Here is a 12,377-nt window from a genome sequence, read left to right on the forward strand (position 1 = left end):
TAAGCTAATCTGTTTTTCAAGATAAAACTCTTTACATTTGATTTCCATTAAAACGCATCCCAGAGAACGATCTACTCATCTGTTAATTACCCCTAGGGTCATTTCTCACCGGAGTTGTCCTTTAAGGCATGAATCATCTCATAACTTAACTATTATGACTATTGTTAATGATTGATCTCTAAAAGCATGCTAGCAAAAGCAATAATGCACAAACAAATATTTTGTTCCCTTCAATTGCTAAGACAAAAGCTGAGATCCAACACCCTGCAATAAAAACTAATCTGGAGAGAAGATCTCACAGAAAGAGTGTAAGAGTGTTGAATCATTCCCCTTGATTGAAGGAAATTATCTATGATGTATCTTGCGAATCTATTGTTTTTTTCCTTTTCATGTTTGGTATCGTTTTAAAAGTCTCACTTTAAATCTCTTTGAGCGGTCTCTTTAAGATATCTGATCCTCTCCCCCAAACAAGGTGTTTGTGTAGCAAATATTTACAACCCTTTTGTTCTAGTCTGGGTATTAAGGAAGGGTGGCAGAGCTGCCATTTGGGAAATTCTGTAGGCAGAAGCCTCCATGCAGTTGTCACATCTGTTCAGTGTCTGACACTCTGTGGGACTTTTATGTTGAAGGTATCTGTGCATTGTTCTGTGTCCTGTTTCCTGTGGAGTTTGTAGTTCTTTATGTTGATTAGGTTTCCCAGGTTTTTCCCATTTACCACTCCCCTTGTTAGCCTTGTTCCCTTGTGTGCATTTATACCTCTGTGAATCAGTTGTTCTCTGTCGGTCATTGTTTGCTGTTATGCAGGTATTTCACAGTTCTCTGTTCCCCGTGTTTTCTTTTCGTTTGCTCAGTGTTATTTTGTTCCTGATTTTTGATTGTTTTGGTTATTAAATTTCCCCTGCATTTGGATCCCACTTCTCTGCCTGCCGTCTGTTTATTCCCTGTTCCGTGACAGAATGACCGACCCACTTATGGATCCAGCGGGGAGATTAGTGCGGCTCCAGCAAGGAGAGCTCAGCACCAAGGACTTTGTGTGTGAGTTCATCAGGTTGGCTCGTCTGACTCAGATGGGCGAGGCATGCCTGATGATCCTCTTTCGGAGGGGATTGTCAGAGCCCCTTCAGTCATGCATGCCTGACTGGGATTCTGATGGGTCTTTGGAAAGCTACGCGGCTCATGCTCTTAAGCTATGGGACTGGATGGCAGGATTCACCAAGTCGGAGATCCCGGTGGCCAGAGTCTCGGTGGAGGAGGTCCCAAGTCCAGTGGTCCCGAGTCCAGGGGTCCCTGTGCTGGTGGTCCCTGTTGCTGGTGGTCCCAGTTCGGGTGGTTCGTGGTCAGGCGGACCCTGTGCCAGTGGTCCCAGTTCCGGTGGTCCCGAGTCTGGAGATCCCGAGTCCTGACACAGCCAGGAGGGCTGTGCTGGGATTCTTTGTGGCAGCGGTACTACGTGCTTGGTTGAAACACAGGATCTCCTCTGGGGACTCAGGGCTTGTTTCTGAGCAGCCTGCGGTAGTCTTGGAGGAGTGTCCTGAGCTGACCAAGTGCATTCCCTTGCCGTGGCCGGCCCGCGCACAGAGTCCGGAGAGGGCTCCGGCCCGCGCACAGAGTCCGGAGAATGCACAAGCCAACTACCAGTCTGTGCCCCAGCCCAGCAGCCTGCTGTATGCACAGACCTATGACCAGCCTGTGCCGCCCTGGCCTCCTGAACTGTTTGGGCTGCCCTGGCCTGTCCCTCCAGTCCCGCCCGATCCGTCCCAGGTCCTATCCTGCTTCCAGTGTCCGATCCTGACCCTCCATCCCTCCCCCTGTTCCGCCACCGCTTCACCTCCCTCCGTGACTGGTTCTGGAGTGTCTGGAAGCCACTCCTTTGAGGGGGGGTTATGTCACATCTGTTCAGTGTCTGACACTCTGTGGGACTTTTATGTTGAAGGTATCTGTGCATTGTTCTGTGTCCTGTTTCCTGTGGAGTTTGTAGTTCTTGTAGTTTTTTATGTTGATTAGGTTTCCCAGGTTTTTCCCATTTACCACTCCCCTTGTTAGCCTTGTTCCCTTGTGTGTATTTATACCTCTGTGATACAGTTGTTCTCTGTCGGTCATTGTTTGCTGTTATGCAGGTATTTCACAGTTCTCTGTTCCCCGTGTTTTCTTTTCGTTTGCTCAGTGTTATTTTGTTCCTGATTTTTGATTGTTTTGGTTATTAAATTTCCCCTGCATTTGGATCCCACTTCTCTGCCTGCCGTCTGTTTATTCCCTGTTCCGTGACAGCAGTGCTGTGTCAGTGTCTTAAAGACACTCACACACACTGGATCTCATTCATTAAACTTTTGCAAATATACAAGCAAATTAGTAATTTGCACATAAAATTGACCTTTACAAAAACTCTCCTCCAGATTCACATATGCTTCATATACCACAGATTCGGTGGTTAAACTTGTGTATATTAATGAATTAGCATAAACCCGCCCATGAATCACAACTACGCAAATGACGTGACCAGGAACCCTGTGGAATCTTCTGGACTTCTTTCTCAGATTTGGCTCCAGTATTTTGAAAAAATGCTAAAGAGACTAATTGGTCATTTGCCTAGCCATAAATATTAAAATTATTGTGTGTCCACCAAAGCATTTTAGCCAGCTAAAAAATGCAAGGTGCTCTTCTGAAAATGGCCAGCTGGTGGCGCTTGAAAGCACTTTGCAAGCACAGAGTTTTTTCCAGCTAAGATACTTTGGTAGCTATGATACATAATATCCATGGCAGTAATGTGTTACTAGTATCTCATTTTGAAGAATATTACTGAATATAAGAATGCAGTAAAAAACAATATTAACTTCTCCTTTGTCGTCTAGTCAGTGTACAAGCAGGATAATTGGTTGATGTTGTCCCACTTCTTCTCCACTGTGATTGAACTGCCGGGTAAAAATGTACAGCAACAAGTGCGGCTGGCACAAACTATTGCCACCAGAGGGCTCCCTCACCTGAGTACTAAATCTTGCTGGACTACATTTCCAATCACCCCTTACCAGAGCTCATCACACACACACACACACACACACACACACACACGTTTGTTTTTGTGACATATGGGGACATTCCATAGGCATAATGATTTTTATATTGTGCAAACTGTATTTTATATCCCCTTACACTGCCCCTACCCCTAAACCTACCCATCACAGGAAACATTCAGCATTTTTACTTTCTAAAAAAAAAACCTCATCCTGTATGATTTATAAGCATTTTGAAAAGTGGGGACATGGCTAATGTCCATACATTTCACCCTCTCCTTGTAATACTTATGTCATTATACACATTTGCTTCCTCATAATGCACAAAAACATACATACACACACACACACACGTTTCCCATTACCTGGACTATTTAAGGCCATGTCCACACTAATACGTTTTCATTTGAAAACGTATATTTTTTTCTCCGTTTATGCCTTCCGTCCACACTGAGAAAGCGTTTTAAGTCAATGAAAACGTATCGTTTTGAAAACGCTCTTCAAAGCGGATAATTTTGAAAACGCCGTCTTCACGTCGTAGTGTGGACTGTGAAAACGGAGGCTTTTTATTACGATGACGCATGTTTAGCCATGTGATTATGGAAGCAGAAAAGACTCATTAATAATTCACGCAAAAAACTTAATGCACACATGTGTAGACAATTTCACATGTATGAAATCAAATTTACATGCACAAAAAACTATTCACATGCGAAAAATAAAATTATATATTCATAAAATACATTTCACAAAATGCAAAACACAATTCGTAGATTTACAACTGTGCATAAAAACTTTTGAATGCTTAAAATGTACAAGTTTGTCCTTGAATGTGAATGTACAAATCGTCATTCGCGTCTGAATCGCCTTGGATGTGTGTGTGTGTGTGTGTGTGTGTGTGTGTGTGTGTGTGTGTGTGTATTTTGACTCTCCTGGCAGCGCTCTCCTCCCACCCGGGCCCACCTGGTGTTACGTCATCAGCCTTTGCCCACAGTTCGTCATGGGGCTAAGCAGAGGTTTGCACAATTTGATCAGTTAATTTCTGTTTAGTGAAACTATGAAGTTAGAGATCAGTTGTAGTGATAGCTTATTAAATATTAACAGAAGTAAGCAATTGCTGTGGTAATCAGATATCCCATATGAAGAGGAAATGATGCTTGTTTTGTTGTATATTAGCTGCAGGTAACGTGCAGAGCCCCTCAGACAGCTCTCTCAGCTCATCTGGATGGCCAATAGCTCCCACTTAGCACTGGCCTCATCGGAGTTGTTTTTTAGATACACTTATTGTTTAGTGATGAAGATATTTTGCTATTTGTGCAACAGATAGCTTGTAAATCTACGAATTGTGTTTTGCATTTTGTGAAATGTATTTTATGAATATATAATTTTATTTTTCGCATGTGAATAGTTTTTTGTGCATGTAAATTTTATTTCATGCATGTGAAATTGTCTACACATGTGTGCATTGAGTTTTTTGCGTGAATTATTAATGAGTCTTTTCTGCTTTCATATGTGATGCAGTCATATGACCAATTCACGCCGTATTTATTTTGGCATGTCTCCCAGGCTGCGTCTAAATCATCTCCCTAGTTCAGTAGTCAGGGCACTGATCAGGGAGTCAGCCCATTGACTTATGTCCTGATCTGTGCCCTGACTACTGAGCCAGGGAGCTGATTGAGACACACCCCCAGTCTACATTTTCACTTGCTTTTAGCACTTTATATTCATGTGTTACTCGCAGAAACAACTCCACCTCACTGTCGACCCATTTAAAAATCTCGACATTGCCGCAAAATTTCAAAGAGGAAATAAACGAGTTGCGGAAATGACGCAAGTCGAAGCGTCTTAGATTTGCTCATGCGCAGTACGGGGATGTAAGCATTTTCAGACGTCTCAGTGTAGATGAACATTTTTTGGAAAACGATTGAAAATGATAGTGTGGACGAGAAGCGTTTTTAGACGAAAACTCCATTTTTAAATTTATCCGGATTAGTGTAGACGTAGCCTAAGCCGCTGCACACAAACACTCATTGCGAAGTCTTGTTTTGCCCTGGTTAACACGTACTCTTCTGCCTGTTTACTAGCTTACTCTGCCACCTCTCCCAACACTTTGCCTGTCCTTGTTTATGATCTACGTTTGCCCACTGCCTGTATTCCTACGATTGTTTCATAATAAAGTTGCATATGGATCCCACCGAGTCTCCCGCCTCGTCACAGCTGCATATTACCCAAAGTTGAACAGTAAAAATGTTAAACATTCACAAATTAACTTGTGAAGTATTTTTATGGTACATAGTGCACCAAATGCAATGTCATCGTTTGACTAAATTAGAACACAGAACATTCAAATGTTTTATGCACTATTTACACGTGGCAGGGAGCAGGTGTAAATTTCTTTGTACCAACTTACATTTTGAAAATGACATAAATTTTCTAATTCACGAAAAGCGTGAATTTGCGTGAAAGAGGGGCCTTACAAATTATTTACACACAAATAATTTCTGCTCGTGTTTCATGAATGAGTGGTGGCTGATTGGTGGAGAGGAGTTGAGTGATTAAGCCAATCAGGAGAGGGGGATGATTAGGAGGCCAATGAGCAAATTTGGCCAGGTTACACGCCTGCTCTTTATCGAAGGACATCCTGGGATTTTTAATGTCCATAAAGAGTCAGGACCTCGGTTTAACGTCTCATCCGAAGGACGGAACATTTACAACGTTCACTTCAGTGCTGGGAAGATGTATCTGTATTTAAACTTGGTCATTAATGTAGTAGAAATGTGAAATTATTTTTTAATTATTTTTGCAGCACGATCATACTCCAGGGTTTCTACTAATACAAAGCCATATGCTAATTGCTAAAGTAACCCTTTAACTATCTGAACCCCGTGTTTTGCTGTATTTTTCCTCATGACAGTGTAAAACACCTTAAAATAATCTGTCATTTTTGGCCTTACAGACATGAAATATATGTCTTTACAAAGCTTAAAGTGTCTACTTTTATTTATGTACACTCAAAATAAAAACTAAATGTTGTACTTTTCGCTAAATAAAGAAAACAAACAGGATGCGCGTTCTCCCGTCTGTCTCCCTGTGTCTCTGTGCGATACCGGGTCCCGTGAAAATAAGAAAACACTTTCTAAATTAAATATCATGTTCAGCTGGTATCAAATTTAACAAAGTCACATACAAATATTGCTTTACTTATTTGTCCCTGTCTAGTTATTCATTTATGATGGATCAGTATTCTAAAGTTCCAATAATGTTCCATTATTTTATTTTATTTTGCCTTATTAAAAGCTTGTTTTACAAAAGACTGTGTTGATCAGTTTGTTTATAGTGCATTTCACCATATTTTCTGTCAAGTTCAGTACGGAGCACAAATACGCTCAGTAGTCAAAGTCCACTTGCAGCAAATGTTCACTTCTGATGACGTCTGCAGTGTGAATGTTTCCTGATCATATGCGTGCTGATATAAACAGGGGCGTCGGACTGGGGGGGTAAAGGGTAATGAGTACCCAGGGCCCAAGGCAGGGGGGCCCCTTAGAAGTCAGTTTTCTATACATACATATGTAACACGGATCCACTGAAGGCGAGGTTGACGAACCCAAGTGCAGTTTATTAAACAAATCCAAACAAATAAAAAACTTGGCAAACAACATAAAACTTTACTTGTCTGGACATGGACATGGACATGGACATGGACATGGACATGGACATGGACATGGACATGGACATGGACATGGACATGGACATGGACATGGACATGGACATGGACATGGACATGGACAAACCACTCACCACCAGCGGGTTACACATACATCAATAACTGACCAAGACTCTGGCAAACATGAGGGCTTAAATACACAAGGGCAAGTGACAAAACGAGGGACACCTGTGAACAATGAGTAACTCATAAACCAATGAAAACAAGACAGGAACACGAGGCAGGAACACATGAGGGCATGGAATCACATGACAATAGACCACATGACAAAACCAGGAAGTGCATGACAAAACATGACAGTGAACATGAAACCTTAAAACATGAAACATGAACCTACACCAAAACACCCCGTGACAACATATACATTAATCAGTGTGGCTTATTTTATTTACGTTTTAAGTGTTTTTTATGAAAAAATGCAATACCCCACCCATTGGTATCACTATGGTATTTGGTACAGGGGCCCAGCAAGATGGTCTGTACCCAGGGCCCAAAATTTGGTGCTACGCGGCTGCATATAAACAGTGTCAGCATTATATCATCAGTGTCTAGTTTAAAGTTCATACCTGTTTCTCTGTCCTCTGAGCTGCAGCTGATACAGTGTGATGGTTTTTATGTTCATCCATCGTGCACAGCACACATATACACGTCTGATCAGTGCAGCAGAAAACCTCAAGGGGTTTATCATGTTGACGGCAGATCATCTCCTGCAGTCGTCCAGTGGCATCCGTCACTTTATGTGGCTTACGTGAGTGAAATTCCTCATGACGGTCAAAATGAGTTTGACAGTAAGACTCCAGACACACCAGACAGGATTTGACGGCTTTGTGTTTTGTTCCAGTACAGACGTCACACTGCACATCTCCAGCTCCAGAGTAACGGTCAGCAGAAAGTTTAGTCTTCTTCAGTTTCTCCACCACATCAGCCAGCATGGTGTTTTTAGCTAAAGCAGGTCTTGGACTGAAGGTCTGTCTGCACTGAGGGCAGCTGTAGACTCTCTTCTGATCCTCCTGATCCCAGTGGACTGTTATACAGATCTTACAGTAACTGTGTCCACAGGAAGTGGTCACTGGGTCCTTCAGGAGATCCAGACACACTGGACACAGGAACTCATCCTGATCCACTGAAATTCTGGCGTCTGCCATTTTACTGCATTAGACACACAAACAAACCACAGCTCAACTGCACTTAAGTTTCTCTTTCCCTGAACTCATGTGATTCCTATTTCCTTGTTCTTTGTTTATGTAACGTGTGTAAAAGAGGTGTGTCTGCAAGTCTATCAAGAAGGTTCCTTTTTCCTGGTATTGAAGAGCCTTATTCCTGCTCAGTTCAGTTTTGACGATACTCCCATATACCAGGACAACCCGATCACACATAAATGCATATAAATAGTATGAGTGTGCAATGTCGTGGAATGTATACGTTATACATTCCACGACATTGCACACTCATACTATTTATACTAATTTTTCGTGATTCATGACTGGTTTTTTATATAAACGGTGTGTAGTTAACCCCAAAATGAAAAGTCTGTTAGCGACAACAGATTGAAGGAATAGATAATTACATATTTTTTTATTTTGGGTTAACTGTCTTATATGTAAATTGTACATATATTGCGCTGATACATTATAATCTGCAATTTTTGCTACGGCACTATTTTAACGTTGTTGTTTTTTCTTCATGTATACGATTAGGGGAAATAAAAGAAACCACTCTAGTGAGGATGATGAAGAGAATTACTTTGCAAGCAAGAGACTGGAAAAAAACAGTCAGAATTGAGGATCACTCCAGTCTGGTCTCACCCTTAATACGTAGGTATTAATACGTTACTTTCAAAGAGACTAAACGTACGTCTTAGTACGTTTGGAGAAGTGCTAAAATGTAAAATATAGACGTATTTGCAACATTTAAACGTAGTATTATTACATTTTTACAGCTAAAAAACGTAAAATATTTACGAATCCATCATGAAATCTTTTTTTTTTTTTGAGAATACAAAACTTTATTCTGGTAAAAACATTTTTTTTTGTTTTGTTATATCTTAAAGATATCTATATAATTTCCCTTTGACCATTTTATTGATTAATCTACGATCCCTTAACACTACCCAAAACCTAAACCTACCAATTTAATACAGAATATAAAGAAAATAAAAGGTAAAACGTTGGAAAATGACGATTTTGGTAACAATATAGCATTAAAAAAAATATTTTGAACGGCTAATCCTACACTTACCCCTAAACCTACCCATTAGCATTTATTAAAACAACGTACTGTTATAAATCAAAGCATAACAGACAGACCAGTGTACTCACAATGATTTATTTATTGCAAAAATGTCAAAAGCGGTACCAAAAGTAGTTCAAATGAAGATGTGTTGCAGTCGCAGTCCTCTCTGGTGGTATATAACGTTAAAAGTTTTGTATGAGGTACAGAGCAGAATGTTAGCTTAGCTATTAATCAATGAAAATATTAATCCGGCTTCTCCATAGACAGTAAAAGAAATGGACCGAGCATTCCCATTGACGTCTACGGCGAAAGAATGAAGTCAACCTAGGGGCACTCACTTCCTGATGGCTGAGCGAACTGCGCAGGCTCAGACTGAGCTTGACGACGTAGATGTGACGTGAGCCTCCTGTCTGACAGCTGTGAGTCTTCTAGTAGATGTGGAAAGCGAAAGCTGAATCACGTTGTTTAAATATTTTCTCCCGTTGCTTTTGGCTCACTATGGGCTTCTCCCCATTCTTCCCCCTTGACTTTATCAGACTAGTCTCCAGGACATGTCTCCACGTCCCCCCGACTGTCTCATAGACAGTAAAAGATTGCCTGCGAGCGTCTCCTCCTGTCTATACGGTAATTTCTCAACTGTGCGACAGGGTCGCGTTGGTTATGACGCAATCGTTAGCCTATTTTTACAAAAACAGCTGCTGCGGAGCGATAGTGTAAGATACAAGGTAATGGAGCCTTTTATACATTGTCATGTTTCTTTAGAAATAAACAATGGACAAATGGAGTCTTTAAACGTCTCAGATGTAAAGTTATTCACTGTCAAAGTGACTCAAAAATGAATGGGAGTCAATGGGATGCTAACAGCAGGTGATGGCTTGGTTAGCAATGGCAGCCCCTAGGGGTGGAATGCTTTCCGAGCGCTAGATTACCCCCTTGGGCTTCTCTCCGTGAAGTTGCGCGTTTCCCATTTCAAATACAAATCGACTGAAACACGGCATGTCAAAAATCTGTGACGAAGCAGGCGAGAGCCAATGAGCGTTCGATGCCACTGCCGTAAATCATGTCGTAACGCTTCATGAGGGCGCGTTTTTTAAATTTGAATTTACGAGAGCGAGATTTGATGTTTACCGTCGCGCTACTGAGAGGAGATGAAGACTAATGGAGATGAAGATCACCGGGCTCAATTTTAGATTTGTTTCTCACAAACATATGGATTCTAACGATTTGGATTACAGCAAACGAATAAAGTGTTGCGTTTTGTGAATTGATGTTGTGTTTTGGTGTATCTTGTGATCGCCAGTTGCTGAATAGGAGAAAATGCCTTTTTATGTCTCACAGCAAACAACAAGCTAAATACTACAAAATGGTTGGCAAGAATGTTATTCATCTGACGGTTTTAAAATTCAGTTTCTTTTAACATTATCTAGTCACCCGAAATGAGTTTGTAGTGATGTCACGAGAGCAAAATGTTATTTTATATTTCTGTTATTTTATATTAGGTTGATTAACTTAGTAAAATGCATTTAATAAATGTGACTGAAAACATGTATTGATGTGACTATTGGATATAAAATAAACAATATTAATGCCACGATTTATAGGAGCCGGTGGCTGGCTGCTTACACGTTAACGTCAATAATTTACATTTTAGTGCTGTCAATACGTCAATATTGTACATTTTAGTGCTGTTAATAAGTCAGTATTGTACGTTTTATTGTGTGTGAAAACGTTAGTAAATGTACGTGTAGTAGAATCACACTTTATGTAAAAATACTCACGTATTTTCATGAGATCACGTTGATCACTCAGAAGTTTTTGCAGCACCCCATATACCATCACCACCACGGACTATGGTAGAAACTCTGAGAACTCCATTCAGACACAGATGGTATTGCAAGTCCTTCCACCTCTAGGAATAATTTACGCTATGTACCAGTGCAGTTAAAAAATGGAGACAGAACATGTTTCAGTTCATCTCAGTTTCAGTGTTTGTAAGTATTAACTTCATCTTTTTAAAGGCCTAATTCAACTAGGGATTTAAGATTCAACTGACTACCTACAAAACACTATACAAAAATATACAAAAAAAAGCTTCAAGTTCATGTATGCTTATTTTTATTAGTTTTTTACAACCTTGCTGACTGAAGATTTAAAAGCACAAGAGGTCATCAAACAACAACTTGCCATCATTCTGAAGAATCAGCAGAAACAGAACAGTGCTCAGTCGCAGAGTGATGAACTTCCAGACATCACCACATTCAACCTCCCTTTGTCAGATTTATCTGATCTGGAAAGGCTTGAAAATCAAATAAAGGATCAGCCAGAACAAATGAAGAAGTTGGTAAGTTGAAGTCCTTGCATTGTTCACACAATTTGTCTTGTATATATTAAAATCACATTGATACTCACTTACTGTTGTATAATTATTTTGCCTGTAATACTGTTTAAGTTTTTTTTTTCTTTTTTTTTCTCTCTTCTTCAAAGGTAACCTATTTAGGAACTATTGGTGGGTTTTCCACTAAAGAAGCTGTGTGGCATATCCTGCTAAAGCTTTTGGGGGAACTCCTTGGCTAAAATAATTAACTGGAGTGGTGCAAACCAAAAAGTGGCATTTCATGCATTGGCCCTCAGGACTGTAGTCAATAAGTTGATTTTATATACATTTCAGTACATAGAGTATGTATACATCTGTCGTGCAAGATTACTTTCATATGAATGTTAATGGTGTATTTTTTTTGCTTGTGAAACAACATGTTTCCTTTCAATTAGCTAAGTCCAATAGCTCTTTAAGGTGTGTAAGCACTCCCTTTTAACTGCTGACCAATTAGCATTTTTAGACATGTCCTGGTATTTGTTTTAGAAATTGAAATTAAAAGATGATTCCATATTTTTTTCCTCAACATTGAGTGATTACATACTTTTTTCCTCTACTTGATCTGGGAAAAGACATGCCATTAATATTTAAAATATTTAAAAGTGTCAGGGACTTTTTTGAAGTATGTTTCATGAAGCCCGAATGTTAAGCTATTGAACAAACTTTGCAAGCAGCGAGGCGAGGGACTGTGAGAGTGGGCCGGTGGCGAGGGTTAATGAGTGCCAGCTGCGCGCCACACCGGTCTCGTCTCACGGCGGAGTGACGGGAGCATAAAAGGAGGAGCGACGACAGTGGAAGAGGAGAGAGGACCAGGCCTGGACTTTACGTTGAGTTTTATTTATGTAGTATTATGTGTGTGCGGGCAGTCATCCGTGAGGGGCTTCCCGTGTTACTTTCGTTTTGTTTGTTTATTTTGAATTCAACCCGTTACAGTGTCATATCTGTTATTTGTTTGTTTTCTGTAAATTAAAAAAGCTGGGTGAACATCCTCTAAGTGGGGTGATTCCATAATTTTTGCCAGGGGTTGTACATCACGTTC

At 40.4% G+C, this 12,377-nt stretch overlaps 1 protein-coding gene across 1 annotated transcript in view; it reads right to left on the reverse strand.

Annotated features, from left to right (window-relative positions):
- LOC137049330 (E3 ubiquitin/ISG15 ligase TRIM25-like) overlaps positions 1–7,898 on the reverse strand; it is a 46,230-nt gene extending 38,332 nt beyond the window's left edge. The window contains exon 1 of the mRNA XM_067427850.1: positions 7,299–7,898. Within this exon, the coding sequence (XP_067283951.1) occupies positions 7,299–7,877 (579 nt within the window). The 5' untranslated portion in view covers positions 7,878–7,898. The remainder of the gene's footprint in view (positions 1–7,298) is intronic.
- Positions 7,899–12,377: the final 4,479 nt, after the last annotated feature.

Source organism: Pseudorasbora parva, chromosome 20 (genome assembly GCF_024679245.1).
Source record: "Pseudorasbora parva isolate DD20220531a chromosome 20, ASM2467924v1, whole genome shotgun sequence".
In the NCBI taxonomy this organism is placed as follows: domain Eukaryota; kingdom Metazoa; phylum Chordata; class Actinopteri; order Cypriniformes; family Gobionidae; genus Pseudorasbora; species Pseudorasbora parva.